Genomic DNA, 18658 nt, shown 5'->3' on the forward strand with positions numbered 1-18658 from the left:
TTCGCGGTGATATACAAAAGTCGTCAAATATGTTTTTCACTAGTGTTTTTCATATCACTAGGGTGGTGGAACTCCAATGAACTTACCGGCATCCATTTCTCAGTCAGCTGTGTAAGCCGTATCGATGCTCCCCGTTTCAAGAGCTTGGGCGAATTAGGTCTATACAAACACACCTACATCACGAACACTCACCTTCATCACTCACTGAGGCACCGGTCCTTCCATAACCTCCTCAACGTCATCTTCCTCGTACAATCTGCCGTGCCTGAGGGAAAAATGTCCCACCTGGGGTTCGAACCAGGGAATCATCCGGGAGTTCGTTTTGGATTTTCCACATGGGAGTTTCACCACCCTAGTGATATGCAAAATACTAGTGGAAGACATATTTCACGACTACTGCATATCACCGCGAATAAATCGCCTTTTCCACAGAGTTTCACGCCACTAAACGTAAAACTGGCGAAACCCCATTCTTCAATGAGTGCTCATGTAAATGTCATCACATTAGTAACATTTTTCTCTTTGCTATTGAGCCCTGGAGGACGTTATTTCTCCGAGAAAGATACGCCTTTGATTCGAACCCGAGACCTCCGCTCACTTGCACAACGCTACTGCAAATATATTCCGCAACTCTTGAGCCCTCGATAGAAGCTCTTCGTCATCTATTTCAATCGATCCTGAAATTCTCACATACCATTCCTTTTCAGCTTGGAAAATTACGCACATGTGTCGGTGAAAATTCTGAGGAAATTTTGGGAGATCATCGGAGCTCCACCCTAGTGATATGAAAAACATATTCTACGACTACTGCATATCACCGCGAATATCACGCTTTTCACCGAGTTTTACGCCACTTCACGTAAAACAGATGAAACTTCATTGTTGTGCACTCCTGCCCAAATTCGTGTATAATAATTAGTGAGGAAACTCCTGAGCTCAGCTGAGGGAAGCCCACATATATTCTCATACCACTCCTTTTCCAAATCCTAATTCCACTCACCCTCTAAAACCAAGCCTTTAACCGTCGATCCATCCCCAGAAGACTTCCTTCTGAAAATTTTCGGCGCCGATCTCCGTAACATATGATTGCCCCCATCATGCATAAACGGCAGTCCTAATAACGAAAAACCAAATCTTGCAATCTTGCATTTCCTCAACGCTGATATCCAACCTGTCCCTGCCGGTACCAATAACGACCCTCTACGTAAATTTGGCGTCAAGATTTTCGCCTTAGAATACGTGATCGGACTGTCCCCAAATGAGTCAGTAAACAACGGCGATGCTCCCGCTGCAATGAGCATTGATACCACTTCAACATTCATTTCCCTCGTTGCTATGTGTAATGGTGTACCTGTGCGAAAAAAAATAGAGTACTATGGAGTTTCACCCGTAAAGTGGCGTAATACTCGGTGAAAAACGCGATCTTATTCACTACTGTTTTTCATATCACTAAAGCGGTGAAACTCCACTGATTTATAATACTCTGCTTTTCCCTTTCTTAACCTTACATCGATCTACAGGACTGTGAATGTTCACAGAGGCTTCCGCGTTGAGTAAAAACTCAATAACGTCGTTCATGTTGCGCCTTACTGCTAACACCAGAAGGCTGTCTTTGCTATTTAAATGGTCTATAGCATCGGGGGAGATCTCATCGTCATCGATCATGTTAAACAGAATCTGCAACAATGTGAGAAAATGAGGAGTGTATTTTTTTCGGGCAAATTTCCGTAAATTTAGCATTTCACGTTAACTAAGTGTCTCAGGCTGAAACAAGGATCAGATACAGTGACAAGCGACCTTATGCACATGCTCAACTACATGTAGGGGTGACAACATGAAAATTCTGAGATGAAATTATTCTTCTCTATTATTCTGTTTCCGCACACTTTTACCCCAATGCGTATGTAAACTTCTGAGCTCAGCTGGGTAAAGCAAACATATATTTCGATAAGTTTCCGGAATATATATGTTGCCAACAACGGTAATCAACAACTTCTTCACAAAAAATTACTTGGTCTCTATCTTTTACAATAGTTTAATGCTATTATTTATCCGATACTAGATAACCTAAATAAAAATGGAGTTCCACCCTAGTGATATGGAAAACACTGGTGAAATATATATTTCACGACTACTGCATATCACCGCGAATTTCGTTTTTTTTTCACAGAGTATAGCGCCACTTCACTTGAAGTGAGCAAAACTCCAATTAATAATGAATACTCTTTTTTATACCATTCTTTCTCTACATAATTTCATATACAGATCTCATTCCTTGCCTAGTGTCGCAATCAGAATATTGTCAAAACCTATTTTTGATCATTTTCATACTGAGTCCTGCCGAATTTCCAAGATCAATATGATAAAAATTACTCACCATTTTAACTCACCTCAAATCGTTCCCTCTCTAGACAAACAACCGCCTTCATTTCCAAGTACAGCGTGAGCCCATCAGCTGCCGCGATTATTTTCTCACGAAGATCGTCACGTTTGATGTACATCAACTCTGTAAAACTGTTACACACTCCTGTCGAGTCGTGTTCCATCTGCACATGATCATATATCAATAACAACTTCACTTCTGAGGATATTAACCAGGATATAATATTGGAGTTTCACCAGTGATATGAAGAACACTAGTAAAGAATATACACTACATATCAATTTGACATGCAAATGTGTGATATTTTGAAAGACAATTTATAGTGAACAAGTTGTCGCTACCATCGCATTCCCAAACGGGTACTTTCATCACAACACATGTTCATAGGCATTGTTACATTGTATATGCGGTATGGTTTTATATTGATTCTCATTAACCTCCAAAAATAACGCACATTTGCATATCAAATTGGCACGCACTGTATTTCACGACTACTGATGCACCGCGAATATCGCGTTTTTCACAGAGTTTTACACCATTTCACTTAAAACGGGTCGTGAAACTCCACCGTTATCTGTGTCAGAGGTTATATTTTATATATTGGAGTTTCACCCGTTTTACGTGAAGTGGTGTAAAACGCGAAATTCACGGTGATATGCAGTAGTCGTAAAATATGTTTTTCACTAGTGTTTCTCTTATCACTAGGGTGGTGAAACTCCATTATTATACTATATTCTATTGTGGCATACCTCAATAAATAAGGATTGCTCCGCAACGTATTCCTGTGGTCCAATGTTGCTGACTTTAGTTGTCGTAGATGGACTTGATAACGCTGTAGCACTAGACTCAGCTGAGAGCATCGGTCGTCTAGAGCGACTCAAGGGTTTATTGCTAAGGCCACTCCATGACCTGGCAACCACATACAGTGTAGACATATATGCATGGAATCATCCAGGAACCGTTTAATGTTCCCGGGGGGAGACTCATTTCGAGTTTTCCACATGGCTGGGAACACATTCTTCATTGGAGTTTCCCGACCCGTCTTACGTGAATTGGCGTAATACTCTATATTCGCGGCGATATGTAGTAGTCGTGGAATATGTTTTTCATTTGTGTTTTTCAAATCACTAGGGTGGTGAAACTCCGTTCGGTTTCCCATGTGAATGTCATCACATTAGGAGCATTTTCCTCATTGTTATCAAACCCAAGTTAAAACATCATATTCCGAAGTTGTCGAATATATTCACATCATCAACTATATGTGTTGTTCTGTGTGTAAACTTCTCCCTAGTTCTGCATGGTTACATATCAACTACATGGTCAAAATATATAAATTCTGAGAGGAAATTTGGGGAAATTTTCGTTCGTTTCTGTACACTGCTACCCGGAAATCCTCTGTGGATCTCCATAATGTAGTTTTGGAAACTTACACGAGTTCGGTCGAGGAAACCGAACATATAGTTCTACACTGACCGCGAATGTTGATGGCAGTCTGGAAATTCTGAGCAAATTTCGGGAAATTATCATTGATTTCTGTATAACTACTATAATCAGCTTTAGAAACGAACATATATTCCTCCAACACGTGGTTGAGATATTTACTTCGTCAATCGTCCTCTACTGAGTGCCGATTCTACTCCTACGGGTGGGTCAGGCAGGATGAGAGCGATCACTGTGAGAGCTCCTTTGCGAACAAAATACCTGACAACAGGTATATCTATTTTTGGGGGGATGAAATATAGAAAATAATAAATACGCGATAATATTATAATATAATGTGCTGCAATAAAAGCATTGCACATTTCAAGGGCTGCTGTAGGGATTTTAGTGGAGCAGCCCAGAAGTGAGTTTTTTCTTCTTTCCTTGTTACTCCTTGATACTGGAGGACCACAGATGAGGTAGTTGACTCTGTTGTGACTAATGTTCGGGTAGCTTATTATTCGCGGATCAGTTCGCTGACTCATTCTCTGGTCAGTATTGCCGAACCCAGACCTTCCAGGCCTCAGACTTGAGGTTTGGTCAATGCCTATTCCATCCCCCAGCGTCTTTGAGCTGTCCACAAAATCAGCTTGTTTCGATTTCCGCGCAAACCTCAGAATATAGAGGAGTCGTCTGCTCTATCTGGTGGCCTCCTACGCTTTGTAGTTAAGTCAAGGCACGCTTAACCGCATCGCATTAGTTATTTGGGAGTGTTGGGTGCGACTGAGTGTTAGCCAACTAGGCAGCAGAGGGCGGTGATAATACCGAACCTCACAACACGCCGTGCATTAACACCACAGTCACATTGCCTAGCACGCAGGTACATAGGCAATGTCCCCCAAACAACTAGTAAAGGTAAAAGTAAAATTACAGGGTGGAACAGGCTCGAGATGCTCCTGGACAGCCAGACTGCTGTCACTTGAGTCTCGACCGGTTGCACCACTTTGTGATTCGAGTCGATCACAATGGCGTGCGCCATGCACGCACGAGCGGTACTTGTTACGCTTGCTTGAATTTGCCCCATGCAAGCCTGGAGCTTCACTCAGAATAATTCTGCACGCACGCACAATGCCAAAGTGCCTGTTGTTGCGGTTTAAAATAAGGGAAAAATATATGTACACTTACTAGTACCGTTGGTGATATTCATTACGACATAGTGTACGTGAGCCTAGAATGCTTATGAAAAGAAAACTTCTTCAACGAGATGATAGCGGGAAACGGTCACCAGAGTGGGGGAAAATACACACATGGTCAAGTAGCAATGTGGAAATGGGATTTCCATAATCCTGAGGAAATTTCTGGAAATTTTTGTTGGTTTCTTTACACTTCTACCCCAACTCGTAAGGAAACTTCTGAACTCAGCTGAAGAAAACACGGGTGGAAATCCCGTGTACTATTGCCTCTAATTTCCAACCATGCCATCTCCCAAATGACGCTAGGGCACATCTACAGTGTAAACCACAATGTCTTGAATTTTCCAGAATCCGGAAGTTAACATGATACCAATGTGAATCGAATGACACCAGCGTTTTAGGAGCGTTCCGTAATAGTAATACTCTCACAGGGAAAAACCGTTTCGAAAATCTAAACATCCATAACTGTTTGGTTTGCACTGTTTGTGGGTTTTTCATAAAGCCTACTACTTCTATCCACGACAAATATACTCGAATTTATTAACTACGCAGATACACTCGAAGCACTTACATTCCATCAGCGTTGTCACCTTGGTAAAAAACGACGTCTCCAGGTGCGCAGAAAACGGGTTTACATACCATACAAATGCGCCCTACTAGTTCTTCTCTCAATGATGTGAATAAATTATATCTAATAAATCTAACATCAATTTTTTCGCGACCATCTGGCATGCCGCACTTTTTAAGTAGTTTCCCCATCAAGTTCAATTGCACTTCACCTTGTAATGACTCTGACAGCTGACACACACGATGTTGTCGAATTATGGTATAACAATTTCACCTACCATCGTCATGAGCTCCGACTTAGACTTGAATTCGAATTGGTTGTCGAGAAGATGTTCGATATACCTTCTGATCTTCACCTGAGTACTGCGTATTTCACAGCAATTTCCAAGTACCGAGAAATTTACAAATTGATAGTCGTTGCATCGGTAATTCACCAACGCCAATATACCATGGATTTTTATCCGTTTCACGTGAAGTGGCGTAATACTATGTGAAAAACACGATTTTATTCGCGGTTATATGTAGTAGTCGTGAAATATTTTTTTGCACTTTTATCACTAGGGTGGTGAAACTCCAATATACCCATACATATCTCCATCCATGAGATGTATAATTTTACTAATTTTGAACATCATTTTTCGCAATAAATTTCTTCCCCCCCAACCTACCTGTAGATCTGGTTCAACATTATGAGCTCTCATGAATCGCATTGCTCTCTTCATTCGCTGACGATACTCGGTTTTATACTCACCGAATGAAACCACCAAATTAGTCACCGAACCTATATCATATAAAAACGTCACGCGCCACGAAATTCTCACCAACGACCACGGCAAAAACAACCCCAGCAGCCAACATCGCGAACATCGTGAAGATCCTCTCCCCATCATTCGCAGCGATAACATCACCATACATCGTAGACACAATCGAAATAGCATAAAACAAAGATCGTAAATACCTAAAAGGGTGTATGCAAATCTCGCTGCGCCCAAGTGATCGATTTATTACTTCGTAGCAAAATGACCTTCTTCGTCCAGTTGATTATCTCTGATCCAATTTGTCTCCGAATCTTCATGAGCGACTCCAATAGACCACCAAACGCAGGCAAGCCAGTGGCTTAATACGAAGAGGCCCAAAAACATCTTGATGAGAATAAACGTCGCCAACCACACATCCGAGTCAATGTGTTCTTCTAATTTCATCAACAATACATTCAATCGTAGTAGACGAAGTAAGCGAGCAAGACCTAAGAAAGGAAGATTATATAAAAAGATATTAGAGAAACTCGTACGGGTGAATTTGACGACTTTCACGACTCTGTGAATGTGAGTGACGGTTTGATCTTCATTTTCTGATGAGGAAAACGTAAAATCAATACAAGGCGTTTCGACCGACCTGGATTGATAAACCAACTAAAGGGTAGTGATGACACTGTGTCCAACAATAACCACGTCCTAGCATAGTGTACCGCTATCTCGCGATGTTTCAAACTGAGTACCTGATCAGTGTGGGGGGAAATATGCACATGGTCAACTACATGTGCCGCTGACAATTATGAGAATTTTCAGGAAATTGTTATTGGTCTTCGAACACTTCTAACCGAAACTGCCATAGCCAGTGAGAAAACTGCTGAGCTCAGATGAGGAAAGCGAACATGAATTCCTCCAATACTGGATGATATTGTTATCCTATTGGAGTTTCACCGCCCTAGTGACATGAAAAACACTAGTGAAAAATATATTTCACGACTACTGCATATCACCGCGTTTTTCATGGAGTATTACGCCACTTCACGTCAAACGGGTTAAGCAATGTTACCGATCGAATCAACGCCTATCAGGAATGAGAATACCTATCTAAACAAGAGGCGAAATCCCAACACTCTCACATAAACGCTCGTAAAAAATTCCGACGATGTATTCTCCAAGAACAACGCCGAAAATACTATATTTCCCTACCAAACTAACACCAACATCTAGTGTCGCACTGCTTACCCCTCTATTCCAGTAACCCGTGACAAAATTGAGCGCAATATCAGAGATGAAATACAAGTCGATGCACCGATCAAAGTCCGCCAGTAAGCCGAGTAACTCCGTCTCGAAACTCAGCGTAAAGGGAACCTTCGATGACGACAGAAAATACACACGGAGGCGGAAGTTGTGTTTTACTATGAAACCCTGATAGATGATGAAGAGGAGACCAGTGACATCCCAGGCAAGTCTGAACCCACCATCGGGGTAAATGGCCCATCGGACCGAACCTACATACCATGATGGGGAAAACAACAACAGCAACAACAACAACAACAACAACAACAACAACAACAACAACAACAACAAAAACAACAACAAAAACAACAACAAAAACAACAGCAACAACAACAACAACAACAACAACAACAACAACAACAACAACAGCAACAGCAACAGCAGCAACAACAACAACAACAACAACAATAACAAAAACAACAACAACAACAAAAACAACAGCAGCAACAACAACAACAACAACAACAACAACAACAACAACAGCAAGCAACAGCAGCGGCAACAGCAGCAACAGCAGCAACAACAACAACATGAACAACAGCATGAACAACAGCATAAACAACAGCATAAACAACAGCATAAACAACATGAACAACAACAAGAATGAGAATCGTTACCTTGCATAGTCGACTGCGAAGCATGATCAGTACTAAGATTCTTCACATGTTCATCAACCGTGATATGAGCAAGTGACTGAGTTTTATCAACCTGATCAAAATCGACTGTCCCCACTTCAATTCAAACAAATTTCTATCACCATCAATTTTCCACTATTGCCACGTACGTTACTCTTAGGCCCATAACGTGGTGATATGCCAGTAGAAGGCGCTACCATAAAATGGCCACTTTTCAAGTTATTATGGCTTTACCTTGTTTTGGTTGTCGAGCCATGGTGTACTTCACTACGAGTGCCTCTAGTGCTGACTTCACTATCGGAGGATTCAAACCTACATCAAGGACTACTACTACTACTACTACTACTACTACTACTGCTACTACTACTACTACTACTACTACTACTACTACAACCACTACTACTACTACTACTACTACTACTACTACTACTACATAAAATGGGATTTTATTATCGTATCAGCTTATCGATTCTACAGTACGTGTCAATTTGATATGCAAATATGTATTATTTTCCGAGACTAATAGAAACCGATCTAAAACTATATCGCATAAACAATGTAAACATTGCTATGAACATGTGATGTGATAAAAGTAACCTTTCGAGACAACACTGCGCCACTTCCCAAGTAGAATTCCGAGAATATGTCATGTCATTTTAGCGAGACGCAAAGGAATCAGTGTTGAATGAATACATGTTTGCTCCTCTCACTAAAGCTCAGGAGTTCATATACGGAATGGGTAGAAGTGTTTAGCAACCAATAAGAATTTCCTAAGAATTTTCATATTGTCACCGACACATGTAGTCAACGATGTGTATATTTTCCCATACTGCTGGCAGTGCCCATTTGCATAATCGTCATTTTATATCAGAGTGATGAACGATAGCCACTTATTGTGGAAATGCTCCTTTTTCGACTGATCCTCTATAGAACGTAGTTTCCCCCCGTGATATGAAAAACACTAGTGAAGAACATATTCCACATCTCAGTTCATGTAAAACGCGTAAAACTCCAATGAGCTAACTCAACCACAATAGCATTCCTTTTTCCTAAGGCTCACCTTGTTCATTTCTCGCAACTTCCTCTGGGCTGAACGCTACCATCGATTTGGTGGAAGCCTTGTGAATGGCTTGCGGCTTCGACTCACTAATAAGCTTGGTATCGTCATTGTTGGCCGAGTATTTCACCACTGAATCACCGGCAGAGGTACCCAACCCGATGAACGCTCCAATATTGGAGGTTCACCACCCTAGTGATATGAAAACACTAGTGAAAAATATATTTCACGACTACTGCATATCACCGCAAATATCGCGGAGTGTTTGACAGAGTATTACGCTACTTCACGTAAAACGGGTGAAACTTCGATATACCAAATTCTATCTTTTTTCTATAACAGCACCCCTTCCACAAAGCACATAGTAGCCAGTATAGGAGTATGGCTGCGAACTCGGCAGCTTTGGCACGAGGGGTCAAGTCGTGGTATATGTACGTAAACAAATCACACAGGTAAAGTGTATGTATAGATTCTACCCACATTATGAACTCCTTGAAAATATGACACACAATGGAGTTCAGCCGTTTCACGTGAAGTGGCGTAATACTCTGTGAAAACCCGATATTCACACTATGCAGTAGTCGTGAAATACATTCTTCACTACTGTTTTTCATATCACTAGGGTGGTGAAACTCCAATCAATATAAATGACTTACGGTCGGGTTTTCGGCTCTTTCTCGATTTTCCCGTCAACTCCCGTTCCTCCGGACTGTTCAAATCAAATGATCCAGTCTGAAAGTCACACGACAATTCCAGGCATCCGTGAATTTCTCCTACCTCGTTGCCGGGTCCAATCGTGTCTAACACCTGCGGTCGTTTTCCTGCCTCTGCGATATCACCAAGTCCGTCTGTGTTCCCGCCCTGTGATTTCCTGATTACCTGAACTGTTGTGGAGTCTATATAAATTCATAATTGATACCGTCTCTTCAGCAATTTCCCTTTGTCCTAAACCCCTTCTGACTGAGACCTTCTCATTGCCGTCAACAGCAGTCGACTTTTCGATTCCAGGATCGTCTCCTCGCGTCACCGCTATTTCTGGTGTCGGTTCAGTGAGCGCAACTTCGCCTATAGCCACCCGTGAGAACATTTCTGTTATGAAGGTCTTCATTTCATCCACTATACTTTTGTGATGTGCCGCTAAGTCTTGTGCTATGCCTTGCGCCAATTCCAGTCTGAATTTATGCAGTTCAAAGAGAACATCGCCAACTTTAGCTTCTGTGATCCCGAGGCCATCGAAACCCGGAACGGCGCCTGCCAGTTGCGACGGTGGTAGAATTGCTTGTCCGTCTTGGTAGAACTCATTTGAGCTGACGCCACCTTCAAAATTGTCGGAGAAATATCGCGTAGTGCTATTGGGAGGATTGGCGTACTTCGCACTTTTCCGAGGAGTGCCTTTGGACGTCATGATCAAGGTTGGGCGAACATAACCTTGGGAACGCGAGATAGTGCCGATGATCTCCGGCGTGGGACCCAGATGAGCATCTCACTGAGCGCAACATCGCATCAACGGAGTAATGCCTTCGGATAAACGTCGAAAAAACCAAAGTGAGAAGTCAACGAGTAGCAAAAGTCCTCTGCATTGCGAAAGTTACCACCCCTGGCCCAGGGACTCTGGGACTTGCAGGTTGGGATGTGTTTAATACGATATTTCCTCTTCCCGGCTTGAAGGTATCGACTGAAAGGCATGACGATATGCTCATGCAGCGTAGACGCACTCGTTCTCACCGTGCAGGACTGGCCGCCGGCCTCATCCGTATCTTGCTCCGTCAACCTCAAGATACTCTTTCTCAGAGAAGAGCAGTGATGGGATGGCATACCGGCCCCACTACAGAGTCGACTTGATCAACAGCAAGAGATCGGGTCATCATGTCGGGAGACGTTGCCGTCGAAGGGCATATTCCGTACGGGGCAGGTATGCCAAAACTGCATCTCGTAATGGCAATCTAAAGTGATCAGATTTTCTGCAGACGACATAGTGCACCGCGTTCTAGTGGCGGCATATCTGCCCCAAAAGTGGGATCGGGCCTTCTAACAATGCAAATTGCCGCGTTTTAGTGGTGGCATATCTGCCCCAAAACAGGGTTAGATCCTTCGAAGAGTGCAAATTGGCGCTCTAGTGGTGGCATATCTGCCTTAAAAGCCGGCTCCGTCCTTTTAACAGTGCAAATTGGCGATTTCTTGTGGTGGCTTATCTGCCCCAAAACCCGGCTCGGTCCTTTAAACAGTGCGAATTGGCGATTTCTTGTGGTGGCATATCTGCCCCAAAACCCGGCTCGGTCATTTTAACAGCACAAGTCGACCATACAAGGAGTTTGGAATCTTCGCGTGATCTTTCCACATTTCTTCCTTCCTTCATCACAAAACCTTCATACTGCGCAACGGCTCAATGGGACTACAAAAAAAGGATGACTCCTCATAAGATTGATACTTCGGGCATATTTCTCGAGAAGCTGATTATCCATCATTATCCCTACCAGTGTTGGAATATGGGATCTCTTTCCTCAGCTGAGCTTGGAAGTTTCCTCACTTATAATAGAAGGATTTCCCAAAATTTCCTCCCAGAAGTTTCATATTGTCACCAAAATATGACCATGTGCATATTTCCCCACACTAGTCCGTACCAACACACAGTGAGTCGATCTAACAAACTCAACGGAACCCAGCGATAACTTTTAACAAAGGCAGCTTCTTCAGGCATGTTGAGTGCGCTGAGCGGTTACACGCAAGCACATTGACTTGGCGATCGCCATAAAAATGACGTCAATTTTGCTCGTCAGCACGTACGCCAGAGGTATTAATTCACTAGGAAAACCTTGCTGACACCGATGCATTCTCGCGGTACGCTCACGGTGGGATGAGGAGGTCGAACACATATGAGCTCGTGTGAGGCAAGAAATTGTCGTTAGGAATGGCTTCGCTTGAAGGTTACCGAATCGCCGTTCATGGACAGATTTGTTTTCGAAAGTTATATCAACATTCTCAGTAACATAGTCATTTTTCTACATGTCTGCTGATAAGAAGCAATCGGAGGAGGTTTCCTTCGTGAACAAGTATCCTATTCTGGTAGATTGGGCCGCTGGTGGTACCGCTGCCGGTATTTCCAAGACCCTTGTTGCCCCCATAGAGCGTGTTAAGATGCTCCTCCAGACTCAGGACTCCAATCCCGACATCCAATCGGGTAAGGTAGCTCGCTACACCGGTATTGGCAACTGCTTTAGTCGCGTTGCCAGTGAGCAGGGCTTCTGGACGCTCTGGCGTGGTAACATGGCAAACGTTATCCGTTACTTCCCCACACAAGCGTTCAACTTCGCCTTTAAGGACAACTTCAAGCGGATGTTCCCCAAGTACGACCCCAAGACGGAGTTTTGGTCCTTTTTCGCCGCTAACGTCGCTTCTGGCGGTATGGCGGGCGCCGCTTCCTTGTGTATCGTCTACCCCCTCGACTTCGCTCGTACTCGTCTGGCCGCCGACGTTGGCAAGGGAGCCGATAGGGAGTTCACCGGCCTCTGGAACTGCCTTTCCAAGACCGCTAGCCGCACCGGCTATTTTTCTCTCTATCAAGGGTTCGGTGTTTCTGTACAAGGAATTATCGTTTACCGTGGAGCTTACTTCGGACTCTATGATTCGGTCAAGAGCGTCATTTTTGCCGACGAGAAGAATGCTAATATCATTCTCAAGTTCATGGTTGCCCAGGCTGTCACCGCGGCCTCTGGTGTCGCCTCTTATCCCTTCGACACAGTCCGTAGACGTATGATGATGATGGCTGGTCGAAAGGGTGGTGATGCTATCCAATACACCGGTACTCTCGACTGCTGGAAAAAGGTCTACCAACAGGAAGGTTCAAGAGGTTTTTTCAAGGGCGCATTTTCCAACGTTCTCCGTGGTGCTGGTGCCGCTCTGGTACTTGTGCTCTACGACGAAGTCAAGAAGGTTATCTACGGTTAGTCAGCCGTCGCTTTTTTTTCTGTCATTGGTGTCAATCACTCTCCAGCTCTTATTTTCGAACCTATTCGCAGGATGTTTATTCGTGGACTCAATTTCCGAAAGTAACAGTTGGTAAAATGTGACAGCATTTCATATAACTTGCATGAGTTGCGTCGTTGACGGTATGGACGTAGCCGACTTCCGTCGCAGTCGTTAATGTCACCTGTAGCCCCGTAATCATGGCCTCTAAAATTCGACGACATCAGGGATTAGTGAAATTAAGAACTTGTTCCGTGAACTTAATACTATTAAGTAATTATTAAGTTAATAGTATGGAGTTTTACAGAACTGTAGCGCGGGGGGCGCTAGAAGGACAGCTCAATAGCATCAGGTTTGTGTACTATCACAGGAGATCTCCTACACGGTAGACAACACCTTATATTAACACAAATTGTCAAGTTTGGAACTTCAAACGAAGCTGTCTAGCACATTGACTATTGCTGGCTATAGCACATACAGCACATTGTTACCAATCTACCAATCACTGGATGAACATACTTTCTTTGAAACCTGTTGAGAAAGATATTATTCATTCACCAAATGTACTTAATCTACTTAACGTAACTATTCCCAATATCTTTCTGGAGAACTCGTCCTTTAAATGAAATAACATCATAAGTTGTTCCACTCCACTTAGAGTTTGAGGTATGTTTTCTATCGTATGTTTTCTTGTCTTACCTTCTTACTTATCACTTACTCTGAATCCTTCGAGACGATCGTCACGGTAATAAAGTCGATGACCACTTTTTCCGATCTAGGGAAGGTCTGCCAGATGCTTCTCGTAACCCTTTAGCGTCATTGTACGACCCACGGATCATCGTCTTCGAAACCTTAATGGACCCTCCCATTGTCCATTATTCTCGGCCGCATCAGCTTCCCAAGTCTCGGCAGCATTCGTAGAGTTGTTACGACTATCAAATATCATCTCAGCGGAATCTCCGGGAAGTCTTGCCAAGACAGAACAGGGCTCGTATTTAACGTCTCCACTGCGTTCCGAAGGGCTGGCGTCTGAGACGCGTTCGTTTCCACTTCCTGTTGAGCTACGACGATGCCGTGATGCATTAGGAATGGTCCTCTATGGGATTTCGGCATTCGCAAATCGGTTAATTTTGATAAATCTTCTGTGGATTCAACGTAGACTCTCTACCGAAATAGTGGATCGTGCCACGAGAGCAATTCTGCAAAAAGTAGAATATCAAGCCAACACGGAGCATATCCGTATTCTATAGGAAATAGGGAGAGTAGCACACAATCATTAGCAGAAAAATGATAACTTAGCTCAGTAGTGGGACAGCTGAAAATAAGACACCACAAATGGGACAGATTGTGTTGGCTATAACAATTGTGCCTTCCGCGTCGGAACCTGTGCAAACTGTCTCCTACCCGGAAGCTATGCTACAGCTGTGTGACTTTCTCTCTGTATAGCCTAACGATCACTACCAACTTGAAATTATGCTCCTCTGTTTGATACTGAGTGTCATTGCAACTCTGGTTGGGAGTGTGAGCAGCTTCACTAGTGATGACTGGTGCTCCAACCACGCCGCCAAGTATATTTATTCGTCAGAAGCCACCGGTGAGGGCTTCCTACCACCTGGAGGGATTGAGATGGTTGACTACGCCTTCGACAGAACTGGCAATTGGTATCTCGCTGGTGTGGAGAAGAAGACTCAGCAGCATAAGGTGTGGAAGATCGCGTATAGTCTTAAGAAGACGGATGAGATATTCGTTGCCGAAACATCGTCAATCGATGTCTACCACTCCTCTAGCTCCACGTACGTGTTTGCCATCGTCAACAATGAGATTCGTATGTACGGTACACCCGGGAACCGTCGGGCGCCTTATGAGGGCGACTACGTCGTCATTCGGAAGGGTCTCGCTAATAACGAATTAGCCGGTCTGGTCTTTGACAACTCGGCTAAATTCCTGTACGTGACCGACAAGAAAATGAATCAGGTGTATCGTTTCGATCCAACTACTTATGGTTACCCTCGGAAGCTTGTTGCTGGTAATCCCGATGGTAAGGCTGTTGATGATGGAACTCATCTTTACCATCCAGAGGGAGTCAAGTTTGCCGACGGCGATCTGTACATTCTACAAGGTTCCTCTGAAGGAGGCCATATCGTGAGGTGGACACCTGGCAAGAGTCAGCGAACGTTCGTCTACCACTTCTTCGTCAAAGGCCGGATGGGTTTCTATGTGGCCGATGTTACGCAGCAATACATCTATTACAGAAGCTCTGACAATGCAGTGTACAAGCATTGTGTGAATTCTCCCTGCAATGAGCCCATCATCATTGCTGGGGGTTGCGGGGTCGGTCCTGCTAAGAATCAGCTCGTCAATGCAGGTAGCGGAGCGGTGCGCATGGACTATAGTGGCAGGCTTATGATATGGGATTTTGGTGGAGACAGATTCGTACAGTGGGCAAATAGAGCGTTGAGTTGCCCCAACGTTCTGTGCATCACTACAACTACAACGACTATGCCATCTACTACGACTACCACAACTACAACATCTACCACAACAACCACCGCGACTACTACGCCATCTACCACAACAACCACCACGACTACTACGCCATCTACTACAACTACCACCACGACTACTACGCCCTCTACTACAACTACCACCACGACTACTACGCCATCTACTACAACAACCACCACGACTACTACGCCCTCTACTACAACTACCACCACGACTACTACGCCATCCACCACAACTACCACCACAACTACCACCACAACTACCACCACAACTACCACCACGACTACTACGCCATCTACTACAACTACCACCACGACTACTACGCCATCCACCACAACTACCACCACAACTACCACCACAACTACCACCACGACTACTACGCCATCTACCACAACAACCACCACGACTACTACGGCATCTACGACAACTACCACCACGACTACTACGGCATCTACGACAACTACCACCACAACTACTACGCCATCCACCACAACTACCACCACAACTACCACCACGACTACTACGCCATCTACCACAACAACCACCACGACTACTACGGCATCTACGACAACTACCACCACGACTACTACGCCATCCACCACAACTACCACCACAACTACCACCACAACTACCACCACGACTACTACGCCATCCACCACAACTACCACCACGACTACCACCACGACTACTACGCCATCCACCACAACTACCACCACGACTACCACCACGACTACTACGCCTACCGCTACTTCTTCGACGACTCCAGCTAATCATGGTGACTGTACGACCGCTAACGCTATGTGTGATTCGTTCTACAAGGGGAGCTATTGCAAGACTTGGCTTTATCCTCCAGTCTGTCATGGAACCGATATCCCCTGTTCATGCGATGATCCTATCACATCAACTGCATCTACCCGGACAACAACAACAGCAACTGTCTCTACCAAGACGACCACAACATCTCCATCATCTTCTGGTGCCAGCACTACCACTACCGGAAGTGCTACTTGTGATGCCTTCTGCGACAAGACGAGCAGTGGTAGCTTCTGCAAGTACTGGCAGGTTCCTAGTGTTTGCTCAGGAACTAATGTCCCCTGTTCATGTGGTCAAACTACAGCCCATCCGCCACCATCAACGGTTTCCCCTACTATGGTTTTCACCACTTCGGCCCCATCGGTCTTGAAATGTGATGCTTTCTGCGACTCCGAATATGCAGGAAGCTACTGTAAATATTGGGCATCGCCAAGTGTATGTTCGTCAACTAGCCTTCCTTGTCAATGTGACTAAAGTTGCATTGATTGTTTTCCCTCGACGGGACTCGTCGAAAAAATGTTCATAATAGATTTTGCACAACGTCTTCACGTTAATGTGCTTTACATAAATATTAAACTTAGATGATCAAATCTCAGATCATCTACTGAATAGAAATCCTTCCTCATGTGATCATATCTGGTCTTGTTAAGATGATGCTCTATACAAGACTTATATTGGCCTGTAAGTGGATATTCATATTATCGCGAGTACACGCGCCGTTCTAGGTCTGTAAATATCACAAGTTACATTTCTTATCTCTCATTCAGGGGAGTTGGGTTTGATTCAGTAACCTAGTCAAACATCCCAATAAAGTCTATATTGAGGAAGCTTCCAAGATGGACGTCGTCGAGTACTGATAGGACATACCTCGTCACCATGCATGTATGTTATTGAGGTATCTCGGCGACGTCGAAAGCCCGAATTTTGCTCTACAACCCTTTCGAGAGGACTCCTACAGATCGTATGTTTTCGAGTGCTGCCATAGTGTGGCAAAGTTGAGAGGTAAACTTCGTACCAAGCGCTCATGGGACGTTGCGACCAACCACATAACGGGAACTTGCATCCAACAGAGCGCACAATAATCGGTATTGTTGAATTCATATGCTTTGTGGTTAGACCACGGCAGATATGAGCATATGCAGTGACGAGGATCGAGTCTATTCCACTCCGTGGTATGCTTTTTCACTGACACTGATGGAACTTTCTTCTTTAACTTCAAATGAAATCCGATTTGGAACGCGTGTGATATGTTTGCTCTGTGGACACAATATTGATGCTTCACGGCATGTTGTCTATTCGGCGTCGCTGTGATGCTATAATTGCATTGCTACTCCTTCCATTGATGTGTATTCAATACTGTTATCATGTATCCATAGGCTACACTGTTGATTTATTCACCTTGGCTAGTTTATTCCTGTTCGCTCCTAGCTTACAGGCATCTCTATCGAGGGCGTGGGTCTCCCACCGTTACGTGCATAGCCACAACCACCACAACACACTACAGCCCCAACCCTTTGTATCCTGTGAAACCTCAAACCTTGTGGACTGGGAGCCGGGACGCTGTCCGCGACTAACCTGAAAGCGATCACGATAGCTAGGACCTCGGTCCGCACTGCCTCGTAAATGTTCAAACCTACAGGTTGCGCCTTCGGCTATGCACAACAGCGACGCAAGCTGCATATCCCTGCTGTGTGTAGCCAACCGTGTACGCATGGCGGATAGCTCAGCGAGGGTCCTAGCTTAGATATCGGGTATAGACCCCCGTAGTTTCGGTCTGGGGGTTCTATGGGATTGTGAGAAGCATTAGTGTGAAGTTCAGAACTAATAGACGGCAAAGGTTCATAGGGTGGAGCTTTCTCGTGTGAACTTCACACCCTCTTCTGCCCTTACTCTGAAGTGAACCATTTTTCGGTGCTAGAGGACAGCCGTGTTGCTCGCCATGGCCGTAACTCCACTTGCCGTTTCTGCTTTTTTCGGGTAGCATATCAACTTGATATTATCAAGCCGTACAGTTCAAACTGGACACGTTTAAACTCGGTCACCGTGTTTCGGGCAATACAATACTTTTATGCACT

General features: G+C 44.2%; 3 protein-coding genes across 3 annotated transcripts in view; 2 read left to right on the top strand and 1 right to left on the bottom strand.

Annotated features, from left to right (window-relative positions):
• Pmar_PMAR019156 (voltage and ligand gated potassium channel, putative) overlaps window positions 1–10389 on the bottom strand; it is a gene marked incomplete at both ends in the record, with an annotated part of 14869 nt that extends 4480 nt beyond the window's left edge. The window contains 21 exons of the mRNA XM_002780209.1: window positions 87–159; window positions 206–265; window positions 599–677; window positions 1045–1114; window positions 2391–2546; window positions 4027–4084; window positions 5567–5686; window positions 5735–5793; window positions 5841–5918; window positions 6231–6343; window positions 6384–6520; window positions 6571–6808; window positions 7347–7395; window positions 7557–7822; window positions 8228–8318; window positions 8368–8438; window positions 8480–8557; window positions 9306–9434; window positions 9959–10034; window positions 10080–10181; window positions 10222–10389. Coding sequence (XP_002780255.1) covers window positions 87–159; window positions 206–265; window positions 599–677; window positions 1045–1114; window positions 2391–2546; window positions 4027–4084; window positions 5567–5686; window positions 5735–5793; window positions 5841–5918; window positions 6231–6343; window positions 6384–6520; window positions 6571–6808; window positions 7347–7395; window positions 7557–7822; window positions 8228–8318; window positions 8368–8438; window positions 8480–8557; window positions 9306–9434; window positions 9959–10034; window positions 10080–10181; window positions 10222–10389 — 2271 coding nt within the window. The remainder of the gene's footprint in view (window positions 1–86; window positions 160–205; window positions 266–598; window positions 678–1044; window positions 1115–2390; window positions 2547–4026; window positions 4085–5566; window positions 5687–5734; window positions 5794–5840; window positions 5919–6230; window positions 6344–6383; window positions 6521–6570; window positions 6809–7346; window positions 7396–7556; window positions 7823–8227; window positions 8319–8367; window positions 8439–8479; window positions 8558–9305; window positions 9435–9958; window positions 10035–10079; window positions 10182–10221) is intronic.
• Window positions 10390–12305: 1916 nt separating this feature from the next.
• Pmar_PMAR019157 (adenine nucleotide translocase, putative) lies at window positions 12306–13247 on the top strand (the record flags this gene model as incomplete). Its single annotated transcript, XM_002780210.1, has 1 exon — window positions 12306–13247. The coding sequence occupies one exon, from the start codon at window positions 12306–12308 to the stop codon at window positions 13245–13247; it is 942 nt and encodes a 313-aa protein (XP_002780256.1).
• Window positions 13248–14738: 1491 nt separating this feature from the next.
• On the top strand, window positions 14739–16540 carry Pmar_PMAR019158 (hypothetical protein; the record flags this gene model as incomplete). The annotated part of the gene is made up of 2 exons (XM_002780211.1): window positions 14739–15641; window positions 15716–16540. The coding sequence occupies 2 exons, from the start codon at window positions 14739–14741 to the stop codon at window positions 16538–16540; spliced, it is 1728 nt and encodes a 575-aa protein (XP_002780257.1).
• Between the last annotated feature and the right edge of the window lie 2118 nt (window positions 16541–18658).

Source organism: Perkinsus marinus (assembly GCF_000006405.1).
Source record: "Perkinsus marinus ATCC 50983 genomic scaffold scf_1104296944428, whole genome shotgun sequence".
In the NCBI taxonomy this organism is placed as follows: Eukaryota; Perkinsozoa; order Perkinsida; family Perkinsidae; genus Perkinsus; species Perkinsus marinus.